Genomic DNA, 14280 nt, shown 5'->3' with positions numbered 1-14280 from the left:
CTCGTGGGTGTGGCGTCTCTTGATGCCAAGTCGGCTTCTCCACGTCTAACGGTACCTGTTCGGATTTCCACTTCAGCCAGCTCTCCCCTCTCAGCCGTGGCCTGTCTGGACTCTGGAGCTTCTGGAAATTTTATTCGGGAGTCCTTTGTGAATAAATTCCATATTCCGGTGACCCGTCTTGTCAAGCCACTCCGCATCTCCGCGGTCAACAGAGCCAGGTTGGACTGTACCATACGTTTCCGCACGGAGCCCCTTCTTATGAGCATCGGATCTCATCACGAGAGGATTGAACTTTTGGTCCTCCCCAATTGCACCTCGGAAATTCTCCTTGGACTTCCCTGGCTTCAACTTCATTCCCCAACCCTGGATTGGTCCACTGGGGAGATCAAGAGTTGGGGGTCCTCTTGTGCCAAGAACTGTCTAAAACCGGTTCCCAGTATCCCTTGCCGTAACTCTGTGGTTCCTCCTGTATCCGGTCCCCCTAAGGTCATTAAGGACTCTGCCTGCCACAGGAAATGCCCCTCCCCCCCTCCCAGGCAAGCTTCTGTGTCCCCTCATGGCCCTCGTCCTGGTGTCACACTGCCCCGTGCCAGGTCTCGCCCTCTGCCCTCTCTCCCCATTCCTACTCCTGCGGTTCTGCCTGCCGTTGAGGAATCCCTCCATCCTTTCCCGGTGTCCTCATCCCAGGGGAGGCAGTTACCCGATAAAGAGAAGGGGAGACCTAAGGGGGGGGGGTACTGTTACGCCTAGCGCTCCGGGTCCCCGCTCCTCCCCGGAGCGCTCACGGCGCCTTTCTCCCTGCAGCTCCCCGGTCAGCGCTGACCGGGAGCGCTGCCCTGTCATGGCCGTTGGGGATGCGATCCGCACAGCGGGACGCGCCCGCTCGCGAATCGCATCCCAGGTCACTTACCCGTTCCCGTCTCCTGCGGTCATGTGCTGGCGCGCGCGGCTCCGCTCTCTAGGGCGCGCGCGCGCCAGCTCCCTGAGACTTAAAGGGCCAGTGCACCAATGATTGGTGCCTGGCCCAATTAGCTTAATTGGTTCCCATCTGTTTCCTGGCTATATCTAGTCTCCTCCCTTGCACTTCCTTGCCGGATCTTGTTGCCCTAGAGCCTAGTGAAAGCGTTTTTGTGTGTTTATACCCTGTGTACCAGAACTTTGCTATCTCCCCTGACTACGAACCTTGCCGCCTGCCCCCGACCTTCTGCTACGTCCGACTTTGCTTCTGCCTACTCCCTTGTACCTCGCCTATCTTCAGCAGCCAGAGAGGTGAGCCGTTGCTAGTGGATACGACCTGGTCACTACCGCCGCAGCAAGACCATCCCGCTTTGCGGCGGGCTCTGGTGAAAACCAGTAGTGGCTTAGAACCGGTCCACTAGCACGGTCCACGTCATCCCTCTCTGGCACAGAGGATCCACTACCTGCCAGCCGGCATCGTGACACCAAATATGTTTATCAATTACTTTATTTATTTTTTTACACTTTTTGGGGGTTAAAATGGGAAAAAGGGACAATTTACATTTTTATTGTGGCAGTGGATTTTTCACATTTTTTTAAATACTTTTTTTACTTTTACTTTTACACTTTAATAGTCCCCATAGGGGACTATTTATAGCAATCATTTGGTTGCTAATACTGTTCAGTGTTATGCATAGGGCATAGCACTGATCAGTGTTATTGGTGATCTTCTGCTCTGGTCTGCTAGATCTCAGACCCTAGGAGACGACCGGAGGCAGGTGAGGGGACCTCCATCCGCCATGCTGGATGATCGGATCCCCGATCATCCATTTTAGTGACCGCACTGCCGCAGATGCCGTGATCTGTTTTGATCACGCCATCTGAAGAGTTAATGGCACACATCAGCGCGATCACTAATGTGTCCCGTTACCGGCGGGTCCCTGGCTACTAATAGCAACCGGGACCTGCCACGCATGACCCGAGCATTGGTCCGATGCTCACGGTCATGTGCAGGACGTAAATGTACGTCCTGGTGCGTTAAGCACCACCGCACCAGTACGTCCTGTGTCGTTAAGTGGTTAATCTTGTAAAACTCATATTTTTAAAGATAAACTGCAGTTTGTATGGTATTTTCACATGCATTTTTTTGCTGCTCATAGTTTAGATTTTAGATTTTGACTTAAAAAAAAACAAAAAAACATATGGGTGTTCAGACCCTCTACCAATCACCAGAAAGAGTGACAAGTAGTAGGATACGTAAAGCTAAACTTCTGCAGCAAGACTGGGAGAGAATTTAGCAGCAGAGTGAAGCACTCAGCTGGACCCTTCTCATTGCTATATCTGCACCCAGACCGCAACTGATCAAAACTTTTGACATATGTATGTGAAAAAGTGATAGTAACACTTTAAAGACAAATGTATGTGCCAAATGCATCTATTATCATGATTTACTACAATGTGCCCCCTGAGGAATTTCATATGGAATTTGCTGATTTTGAGGCAGATTCATCCTCAAAGTCAGTGTGAATTACTCCTGCAGTAATGCTAAGTTCACCTTACGGAATGTCCACACGGAAAATCTCTTTTCAGACATTCTGCGGACGCCGGCATAACGTGCCGGCGCTAGGACCGCACAGGAATGCGCTGTCTCATAGACAGCTATGCATTCCGTGCGGTGTCCACAGAAAGAATGAATAGGTTTATTCTTTCTGCGGATACGGAAAACAGAATTTACGTGCCAGGTGCTTCCGCCACGTGCACAGTGCAGCAGAACCCACATTGAATTCAACGGGACTCTTCAGCGGCGGGATCTCCATGCTGAATTCCAATGCAGAATTCGGCACGGAAATTCTGACGTGTGAACATTGCCTAAACCTTCCATTGAGGTTAATGTGATTTCTACATCTCTGTTCACACTAAGTAATTTCCTTGCAGCAATTTCCATTGTGGTTTGAATTTTGACAGAAGAATTGACATAACATAGTAAAATCCTATGAACTCAATGGGTATTTACACTCCAAATTCCTTGCTAAATAAGCACCAATTCCACTTCAATTCCTGCTTCATTTTAACATCAACCAAAAATTTCAACAAGGAAACTGTGCTGATGTATTTTATTTTTGCCAATAATGGATTAAAATGTTTGCATGAAATATAATACATCAGTAAATTTTCCATGCCGATTTTTATAATGGTGTGAACTTCGCCTTAGGGTACATTCACACATGGGTACGGTATTTTGCTGCAGATTTTTCACAGCTGATTTTTCTACCCATTGACTTCAATGGGTAGCTAAATCCGCTGCAAAAAAATCTGTGTCAAAATATGCACATTTGAACGAACCCTAAGGATAAGTTCACACATTGTAAAATAAAAACAAAAATACTGCCGTAAAATAGGTATAAAAAGGCAGTTTTTAAAAGAGGCAGTTTTTTTAATCTAATAATGTGTTCCATTAAAATGTATGGAATAACATTTGTCACTGCAGTAACTACAACACTGGAATTACAAATTTTTTTTTTTAAATACTGTTCACATAAGAACATTTAACAACATATATTGAACGCACACATTTTCGTCCATATTCGGCAAATTATGCACCCCAAAATAAGTTTCAGAAACCATTCGAAACCCCAAACAATCTTAGCGCCATGCATTTTGTTTATGACCATAAAAAATAAAATAAAAAATACATGTGAACTGTATTTTTTTCATATAACTTAATTCAATATAATTCAATGTGGGCAAAAGACACACAGAAAACGGATTTATTTTCAGGCACAAAGCTCCATTTTTACCACTCAAAATACACTATATGAAACTAGGTGTGAGCATAGCCTAAGGCTAATAAAACTTCTGTCGTGATTAATCGTCCCCTATGCAAACTACTTATGGTTTCTAAGCTGCTTCTAGCAATATTAGCATAGTATCTGTTAAATAGGAATAGAGTAGGTAGGTGCGATTGGGAACCTGCAAGCTGGGATCTGCAGGGAAGGTTGTAGTATTGGACCACAGTGCCAGCTCAACACTCTATGGGACTGTTAAAGAGTACCTGAAACTAAACTTTTAATATATTGTTCCTTATGTATTTATAAGACACTTGCTGTTAAAATTCTCAACCTTTATATGTTTTTACTGTGATTGAAAAAACGGGCACTCTGCTCTGTTCCCTGTGCAAGTCAAACAGTTAGTTTGGTCTTCTCCCGGCCTGGCAGGAGACCAAACTCAGGAAGTGCGTGCAGGGCATGGCGAGGCACAGCTCTCACAGGCTTCAGTGACGTCGCACCTGCTGGGGATCGCCCACTTTCTCCTGCCAGGAGCTCACACAATGTGAACAAGGGAAAAGGTATGATACAGAGCTTTTTAAAGCTCAGAAAAAAAAATTAAGGGCAGGAGGAGTGTTAAGAGTAGTTAGGGAATATAATCTGAGTTGGTTTATAAAATATGGTTTGATGACAGGTACTCTTTAAGTAGGAATGTTACTTTTTAGCAAGACAAATGTCAAGTTGCAAAAAGGTGTAGAAGAACTTCCCTGCCTTGATGGCTATTGGCATTCATATTCATTTCTGTTAGGAAAGCTATATCAGAAAGCCTTTGTATAGGAGTGATGCAATATTGTTAAATCTGGTGTCAGTTAGCCACATACTTTTGCTCATAAGATTAAACTATTTATTTCAGTCTATATCGTTAGAGCTATTAGAGAATTAGAATCATAAACATCCAAACTATGTAAATTCATTTGTGAGTGTACATTACCTACAGTATTATGCTTTCTATATGAGATCTTTTCTGCTTTAAAACCTATATTGTCGTGTCTGGTTAACTACTTTTGCGTGTAAAAAGGACATCTTCACTAACGTGTCATCTAAAACATTGCACAAGATAAAAGCATGTGCTCAAAGCACAGACGCCAGAGGCGCTGCATTTGAACCTGACCTTCTTCTGAAGTATTCCAATAAGTTCAGCGTTCTACATCTAACATCCAGACAACAGCATGCCCATGGATCTGCGCTCAAACCCAGCCCAATCCCTTGTGACTTCATAGTTTACCCCCCCTCAGGCATATTTAACAATGTGTCCTTATAATATGTGTTTAGTGTCTTAAGAAGATCAGATGAAACATTTTATTCAAGCTTACTATTTAAATAGCAGAAAAGTGACTGGCATACTTAACCCTTAGAAATACAGATTTTTTTATGACATTGTGGGCACTTTATTATTGTCTTTGTAAATCAAGTTCTTTTTACCCCCCTGTTAGCTGTGGTGTGCATTATGTGTACTTCCCCCCACATTTATTAAAGAGGTGCAGATTCTTTATAAATAGCAAAGTAGCTTAGATGTAGACACATTTCTAAGTGTGGTCCGGGCTAACACGAGAGTGCGAAAAAATCTTAAGTGTTTGCACAAAAGTTTCTGACAATTTTAATAAGTTGCAATTGCTAAATCCCCAACCACAGCAAAACTTGTACTTTTGCTCTATGTAAAGTTTGTTAAAATGACAGTGTCTATTTAAGGCTGCCCACAGACAAGCATATTTCAAGCACATTTTGTTGTCCAAATTACTGAGTTTGGATTATCAGAGCTGTGGTGAAGCCTACCCTACTGTGCCTACCTTTAGGCAGGGTAGGCACAGTACTTCAGCTCGTCTTAGAGAGAGCACCATCTCCCTATGAAATGCCAGATGCCCTACTAAAGATAAATGCTGTCACATCGGGTAAGGAAAAAATGCAGCCCTAAGCTCACCCAGACCTTTGTCCCAACCTTTTGAGGTGCCTAGCTTCTTAATAGGGTGGCCCTAACCACGTTGCCAGACACTACACTTAGTAAGGTACAAGGCGTAGCAAAGTCCAAAACAAACCCTGAACGGAAGTCAGGGAAGCAGATCAGGATACAATGGGTTAACACTCAAAGAACTAAAGACAAAAAGAGAGACAGGGAATGCACATACAAATGTAAAATTAAACAGACTAAGTCTTAACTGGTAAGAGTGTCACAGTTATACACAGGTACAGTAAGCTTAGGGTAGTCAAAGAACAAGCCAAAGGTCAGGAGAACAAGAAAATAGGATACTAAACACAGAATATGCAAATCAGAGCTATAAAGCAAGGATCAATCCTTTATCACAAGAGATCACTAAAGGAGCACTGCAGCCTTATATAGACCAACTGAGAAGGGTATGGTCGCTAAGGCCGGAGCCCATTGGCCCAGCTCCTACACAGAGCGCAGCATGTCGAGCCTGGCAAGGTGTGATCTTGACAAAAGCATGGATCCAACAGCATGGAATCTTCTACTCCGAACATGACCACATAATTTAGCTGTCGCATAATTTTTCCTGAGCATTGGTCTGGAGAACCAATAAAGAATAGAAGACAGGTTTAATATATGTAGCTGTTGTAGCATTTAGCATTGGAAAAGGTACTGGTGCTGGCACTGGTGGATATCATTAATGGTGAACAACAAGGTACTTGACTAGTGCAGCGGTAAGACAGCAACTCCTGCAGTGATAGACTTCTCCTGGTGCACAACCCATATATAGAGATACGGCAATCTCAACAAAGCAAGAAGAAGAAAACACAGGGGCACTCACGGTACTTTGGTCAAAGTAGGCTTCTTTATTCAGGTAGCGACTGTACACATGTTCTGGCAGGGCGCCAGGAGCGAGCGTGTGGGACGATAGCTATTTCGTGCCGATCCCGGCACTTTCTCAGCTCACTCCTACCTGTGTGTGAGGGGTCAGGTAAGTACATCCTGCACACCTACGTCAGAAGGTAAGGACGTTTCCACAACTCATAACATTGATCACATAACACCTTTAGTTAAAAACAAAATAAATCAATACAATTCTTCACATACATCTTGAATGAGCACAACTTTTGGAATGTAAAAAAAGGGGAAAGAAAAGAAAAAAATATATAATATTCTTAACAGAAAACGCTCATATCCAGGCGATCGTTCAGACCGAGGTTGCCCTCAGCATTTGTCTGAATGATCCAGCTAGCTTCGCGCTGGAGGAGCCGTTTACGGTTATCTATTTCTGAGACAGAAAAAGCTTTTTCAAGGACCAAGAATTTTAAACTTTTTGCCTCTCCCTTGTGTTCTTCCCATACATGCGAGATTAATCTTGGGGAACCTTTCTTAGTGGTAATAGAGCATACATGTTCTCTAAACCTAACATTTACCGGCCTAATGGTGCAACCAATATAAAACCGCATGCACGGACAAAAAATGGCATAAATAACGTTTCTGGTTCTACAGCAGGCTGCGCTTTTTGGGGTAATATTTATACCTCCTAAGGACACATTTTTGTCTATGCATGCCTGGTTGCACCAATTACATGTATTACATCTGTACATTCCTGGGCTTAACGATCTTTTTAACCAATCCTCCTTTTTATTATCATTTTTAAGTTTACTACTTACTAAGATGTCTTTTAAATTTTAACTTTTTCTGAACGCAATAACTGTTTTTTGTCATGTGTCTTCAGCCAAATCGGCATCATTTTGTACCAAAAACTAATTATTGTATATAGACTTTTTAATCTGTTCAGCCATCAGACTGAAGGAAAAAGAAAAAGAAAAACGAAAGGTAGATTCGGGGGACGAGTGATCTTGATGGATCATCAGAGGTTTATTTGTGCTGGACTGTGCTGGCCTGTCAATTGTGGCTAATTGATTTGATGGGTAACTTTCTTTTCTTTGTTTTTTCTTTCTGTTTTTATTCTTTGTATTGCCTTTTAGGAGTACCTTACGATCTTGTTTTTTACCCCTTTCTAGTGATTTACTGAGGACTGTTTTAGGCTATCCTCTTGCTGATAGACAATTAAAGAGATCCTGTGCCTGAGAAAAAAAGTATTTTTCTTTACTGTTTATCCATTTCAGTCCGTATGGGACTGCTTTCTTGACATGCTCGGGGTGGTAACTGTCCTAATGTAAGAGGGAATTACACGCTGTCGGTTTGCGGTACCCTTTAGTAACGATGTTATCATTTTCTACCACCACGAGCACGTCAAGAAATTCAAGGCTATTAATCCCTATCTTAGAAGTAAAATAAAGGTTCATATCGTTGGTTTCGTTTAATGTACAAATTTTTGGAACTCTTCTATTGAGCCCCTCCAAACTATATTCTTTTTCCTTCAGTCCGATGGCTGAACAGATTAAAAAGTCTATATACAATAATTGGTTTTTGGTACAAAATGATGCTGATTTGGCTGAAGACACACGACAAAAAACAGTTATTGCGTTCAGAAAAAGTAGAAATTTAAAAGACGTCCTAGTAAGTAGTAAACTTAAAAATCATAATAAAATGGAGGATTGGTTAAAAAGATCGTTAAGCCCAGGAATGTACAGATGTAATACATGTAATTGGCGCAACCAGGCATGCATAGACAAAAATGTGTCCTTAGGAGGTATAAATATTAACCCAAAAAGCGCAGCCTGCTGTAGAACCAGCAACGTTATTTATGCCATTTTTTGTCCGTGCATGCGGTTTTATATTGGTTGCACCATTAGGCCGGTAAATGTTAGGTTTAGAGAACATGTACTCTCTATTACCACTAAGAAAGGTTCCCCAAGATTAATCTCGCATGTATGGGAAGAACACAAGGGAGAGGCAAAAAGTTTAAAAAAGTTTAGAATAGATAACCGTAAACGCCTCCTCCAGCGTGAAACTAGCTGGATCATTCAGACAAATGCTGAGGGCAGCCTCGGTCTGAACGATCGCCTGGATATGAGCGTTTTCTGTAAAGAATATTATATAATTTTTCTTTTCTTTCCCCTTTTTTACATTTGCCTTACATGTTTCCTTCATTCCAAAAGTTGTGCTCATTCAAGATGTATGTGAAGAATTGTATTGATTTATTTTGTTTTTAACTAAAGGTGTTATGTGATCAATGTTGTGAGTTGTGGAAATGCCCTTACCTTCTGACGTAGGTGTGCAGGATGTACTTACCTGACCCCTCACACACAGGTAGGAGTGAGCTGAGAAAGTGCCGGGATCGGCACGAAATTGCTATCGTCCCACACGATCGCTCCTGGCGCCCTGCCAGAACATGTGTACAGTCGCTACCTGAATAAAGAAGCCTGCTTTGACCGAAGTACCGTGAGTGCCCCCGTGTTTTCTTCTTCTTGCTTTGTTGTAGCATTTAGGGTTACATGGTGTTGCAGGGGTGTGGAAATAAAAAAAAAAACTACTTGTCCAAGGGACTAAAGCGGAACACAATCTACTTGTCCCTCAAGAAAATCTACTTGTCCTGGTAGATAAAATAATTTCAACCAAAATAGTCTGATCCCCCCCCCCCCCCCCACTAGACCACCAGGGATGGATATAAGATCCCTTTAGACACTGCTGACAGCGGTGATCTAATGGTTTAATAGCGGCCATAATAATGGTTTGATCCCAGCATGCCAGGAAGTCTAGATGTAACTTTTTGATCACCTTATAAAAAATTTCTAATATGAAGTGACCAAAAATGAGCAATTCTGGACTATTATTTACATTTACACCGTTCACCGTACGGTTTAATTAACATCATATTTTAATAGCCTGGACATTTCCACATGCAGCGATACCACTTATGTTTATTTTTGTACATTATTTCTATTTAAAGAAAATTGGAAACTTCTATTAGGAAAGGGGCTTATTCACATGTATACGCACTTTTTAAAATATTTTAATCACTTTTTTTCAGTCTCAATAGGGACTTATGTGTTACTGGGGGGGGGGGGGGGTTCTGCTTCTCCAGTTTGAGTGCTGCATTTTGTGTCAGAAAATGCTGGAAGTTGAATTTAGTTAGTAGATAACTACAACTCCCAGCATGCCCTGATACAGTCTATGGTTGTGTGGGTGTTGCAGCATGTTGCACTGTATAGTATTACAGGTAAGGTTATTGTGTAACATGCTGGGAGTTGTAGTTTTGGTTTGTGTCAGCTGCAGAGCCATAGGATGTGTCAAGGAATACTGGGAATTACAGTTAGTAACTACAACACCCAGCATGCCCTGATGCAGCCTATAGCTCTGCAGCTGACCCGAACCAAAACTACAACTCCCAGCATGTTGCACTTTATAGTTCTACAGTTTAGGTTATGGTCCAACATGCTGGGAGTTGTAGTTTTGGTTCGGGCGTGTTTGTCTGCATCCGTGGGGCTCTTGGTTGGCGGGTGAGTATGAAGGGGGGGATTCTGGGGGTGCAATTTACTGCGGGTGCCACTAAAAATAAATAAAATTAGATGGCACAACTGCCCTAATGCCCGACGTGACAGTCCGCTCCTATACAAAACATTCATACATACACATATCATACACACACCCGCCACTGCCCCCATATCATACACACACCCGCCACTGCCCCCCCACATCATACATTACATACACTTATACACTCACACCATACATACACCTGCCGCTGCCCACCCCACATCATACATCACATAAATACACATCACACTTAGACATTATACACACATCATACATTACATACACATCACACATAGACATCATACACACATACACCATACATATCCACCAGTGTTTCCCAACCAGGGTGCCTCCAGCTGTTGCAAAACTACAACTCCCAGCATGCCCAGGGCTGGAGGCACCCTGGTTGGGAAACACTGATATACACCATACATATGCACACATCATACATACACCTGCCGCTGCCCCCCCATCATACATTACACACACATCACACATACACTCACACCATACATATACAACCACCCTTCCTGCCGCTGCCGTCTGCATTCTCTGCCTCCTCACCTGAGCCGCCATGAGAGGACATCAGAGCTGTAGTCCCGGCCGGTGTGAGGTGAGATTTCCGTCCTCCCCCTCCCCCCCCCTGCTCTGTGTTTTCCCCGTGCAAACAAGCAACCTCCCCGTGGTGGATTAGGTCCTGTCTAGACAGAGCAGGGGAGGGGGAGGGATAGAGCTGTGTGCGGGGGATGGAGCTGTGCACGGAGCTGTCAACATCCTCTCTCTCCCCCTGCTGTGTCTTCTGAGCTCCGTCCATCCTCCGGGAGGGGAGATAAGGGGGATCTGCAGTCAGCTGAGGCCGCCGCCCCCTCCATACACTCTGAGCGCTGGTGTGAGGTACAGACTGCGCCTCACACCGACATTAAAGAAAAATAAGGGGGAAGGAAGTCTGTCTGTCCCTGCTAGCCCGATACAGGGCTAAATCTATAAACAATTCACCTGTCCGAAGCCCAAAACTACTTGTCCCGGGCGTCGGGCTATAGGATTTCCACATCCCTGTGTTGTCTTTCACTGACAGCCCACTTGTAGCATAGGTGGCATGCTGTGCAGCTACAGTTTGTTTTCACTTGCCGTATCTACAATGTACTGGAGCTATAAAGTATGACTTCAGGACACTCGTTTCCATCATTGAAGGTATGGTGTTTCTGTGTTAAACTGCATGAACATTACTTGTATTTGTTGGCACTATATAAATAAAGTAATTACATTATGGGAGCCCTGTTCAAATGTTCCCACATAGTCAACTGAATGTAGGGGGTCTGGCAACCATCTGTTAGCAAAGGGCATCAGCCAAAGCTGCTCAGGCCTGCTCATACATCTGCAGGAGAATTACTCTGTGTAGGTTTATGGGCAACCACATAATACCTGGTTGAGGGGACTTTGCTTGACCAATCCGACAATTATAGTGATGTGTCCATTCATTTTTAACGAAATTCTGAGTCCCATACCAATATATGTCATTAGTAAAATGTTAATTAAAGACACTTGACTTGGTAGTTATAAAACACATAAAAATCTGAATTTATGAATACACATTTTAGCTGGGGAATGCAGCAGTGGACAAAGCTGTACAGATTTAGTGATTCCAAGTTTGTATCATTTGGGATTGATGATCAGAAGTAACTTTGTAGTGACCAAAGTTTTTACACTTAATCTGGCTGGCTCTATGTGGTCCCTCCAAAGCCTTCTGGAAACAAAATGCATCCAGAATATTGTAAATAGAACTATTCCTGAAACAAAATAGTGTGGAGATGGAATTTATAAAAGTACTTTCTTGGAATGTATTTAGCTTTTAGAAAGGTGAATAGGCTTAAGATGGAAAATCTTGTGCAATGGTATTATCACTGGTAGATTATAGCTACTAGCTGACATCAGAATGCCCGAGCTAACCATCTCTTAGAAGAAAGTCTGGGGATCCTACTTTGTTTTAAATGGTAGGATAATACAGTATTTCCTTATTACCTCAATGCTATACATTTTTACTTGCGCTTTTTATGCCTGAGTCTTGATTTACTGAAACATGGAAGGGAGTAGAATGCATTATTTATAGCTTGAAGGCCGTAATCCTTTTCCCTACTGTTAACACTATTACCATGCAGTATGAATCCATGCATCCTTAGTCTTATTGGCAAGGTAGCTGTGACAAAATGCTTTAGCTTATAAAAACTATGTTTCTGGCAGTTTCATTTGAGTATTTTTCCAAATACTCCAAAATGTTTGTTTCCTTGTAGTCTATTTTGGCTTATAGAGTGGGGTTCCAACAAGGAGACCCTCTTTTATTATGTCAATAATCCCTATAAGGCAATGGAAAAAGGAGTTTTCATTGTGAGGCCAACCCTTTATGCATTAAATTGAACATACAACAAGAGACCCTGAACAACATGCCAAAATGTTATAGTTAACTGGTAAAGGAATTACATTTTTTCGTATATTATCTGTTAATATTATGTTTGCATCACCTACATTTATATTTTATTTTACCTAGGTAATAAACATCATCAATGCTGCACAAGAAAACAGCCCTATGCCAGTAGCAGAAGCTCTGGACCGAGTTCTGGAGATCTTAAGAACTACAGAGTTGTATTCTCCGCAGCTCGGAACCAAAGACGAGGATCCTCACACCAATGACTTGGTTGGAGGTTTGATGACTGTAAGTCTAAAGTTCTCTCACTTATATTGTATATTCCAGTAAAATAGATAATAGCAACTGCATTATTACAAATGTGGCTAAATCAAATGTCGACATGAGGTAAATGTGATACTTGGTTAGTCCAGATCAAGAAAATCTTTTCTATCATGTTAGGCCCCATTCCCATCACATTCTGGTGCTATAATACCGGTATACTTGTGAATACTTTTAAAGACCTATCCCAATGGCATCCATGACATATCCACAATGCATCCATAGACTTTACTAGTGTATTTACTCGGTTTAGCTTGCCGGACTTAAAAGTGTAATAGACAATGTTTTCTAAGTCCTTTAAACAAAACTGATATGTTTGGAAAACAGTCCAGATATAGCCACCAGTAGACTGTTTCAAAACAGGTGATGTCCAGCACCAGGTTGTGCTTTAAAACGGTGATAATCAAGATACAGAGCATAACAGCCTACGCGTTTCGGGATGGAGGACCCTTAATTATGGCATAAAACATTAATACAAAAGTATAAATACTATATACACAAGTTATGTGACTGTGATTACTCATTGATTCCAAATTAAACTATAATACATGAAATGGATTCTGAATGCTGCAACATGCCTAACAACATATGATATAAAGTACATAAGAGGACTATGTGTAAAAATGCTAATATAAAACTGGATATTGTTTGCATCTTACATATGCCTAGGAACCCTAATCTTTAAGACTGTGGATGATTACATGTTACTCATATGGTATGGCCACACTTCAGTTTCCTTTATGTTGGAGCCATGTTCTTTTCTGAGAAGGTTGTTTACTTGTAAAGAGACTGGGGAAAAGAACTAATCCTAAAGTAGGGGTCTTTTTCAATACCATTTTAAACCTCTTGAAGACTTTATCACCCAGAATAGCATCCTGCTGCAATACTGTGCTTTCTCATGATCCAACCTATTGCATTATTCGTCTTGCTAAAAGAGGTAACAAAGAATGGATTAGAGCTACTAATGACACCACCTTGAGCTTTTTGGTTACTCCAATATATATTGCCCAATACACGGCCAAAATATTACAGTGTCACCTGAATAGCCCATTTCACTGAGCTTATCAAACAATAAATTAGACTTTTTTTGTAAAAGTGGCCTTTTTTTTTAGCAATTGTGCTGTAACCTTGCAAAATTGTATTGCCGACACTCTCCTTTCTGAAAGGAAATATGATCACACGCTTCCCCCTGAGAACTGTACATCCAAACAGGATATTGTTTTTCTTAAGGAGGCTGTGAATACCAAATTCAAATAATTAGCATTTATATACTGCACAAATTCTTTAGAATTCTTGATCGGGTCCCCGCTCTAAAAAAGGACAACCAAAAGAAAAACTTGTATGTAAAACGCATGGTGTGTTTTTCTGATGTGGAGAACTTAAGTGAGAAT

The 14280-nt window shown here is 41.9% G+C and overlaps 1 protein-coding gene across 3 annotated transcripts in view; it reads left to right on the top strand.

Annotated features, from left to right (window-relative positions):
* PDE8A (phosphodiesterase 8A) overlaps nucleotides 1-14280 on the top strand; it is a 347339-nt gene that overhangs the window by 317354 nt on the left and 15705 nt on the right. For all 3 annotated transcript variants that reach the window (XM_056572185.1, XM_056572182.1, XM_056572184.1), the window contains exon 14: nucleotides 12692-12856. In XM_056572185.1, the coding sequence (XP_056428160.1) occupies nucleotides 12692-12856 (165 nt within the window). The remainder of the gene's footprint in view (nucleotides 1-12691; nucleotides 12857-14280) is intronic.

Source organism: Hyla sarda, chromosome 4, assembly GCF_029499605.1.
Source record: "Hyla sarda isolate aHylSar1 chromosome 4, aHylSar1.hap1, whole genome shotgun sequence".
NCBI classification, from domain to species: domain Eukaryota; kingdom Metazoa; phylum Chordata; class Amphibia; order Anura; family Hylidae; genus Hyla; species Hyla sarda.
Note: the sequence above shows the minus strand (reverse complement) of the source record. Positions and strands in the feature narration are given on the sequence as shown.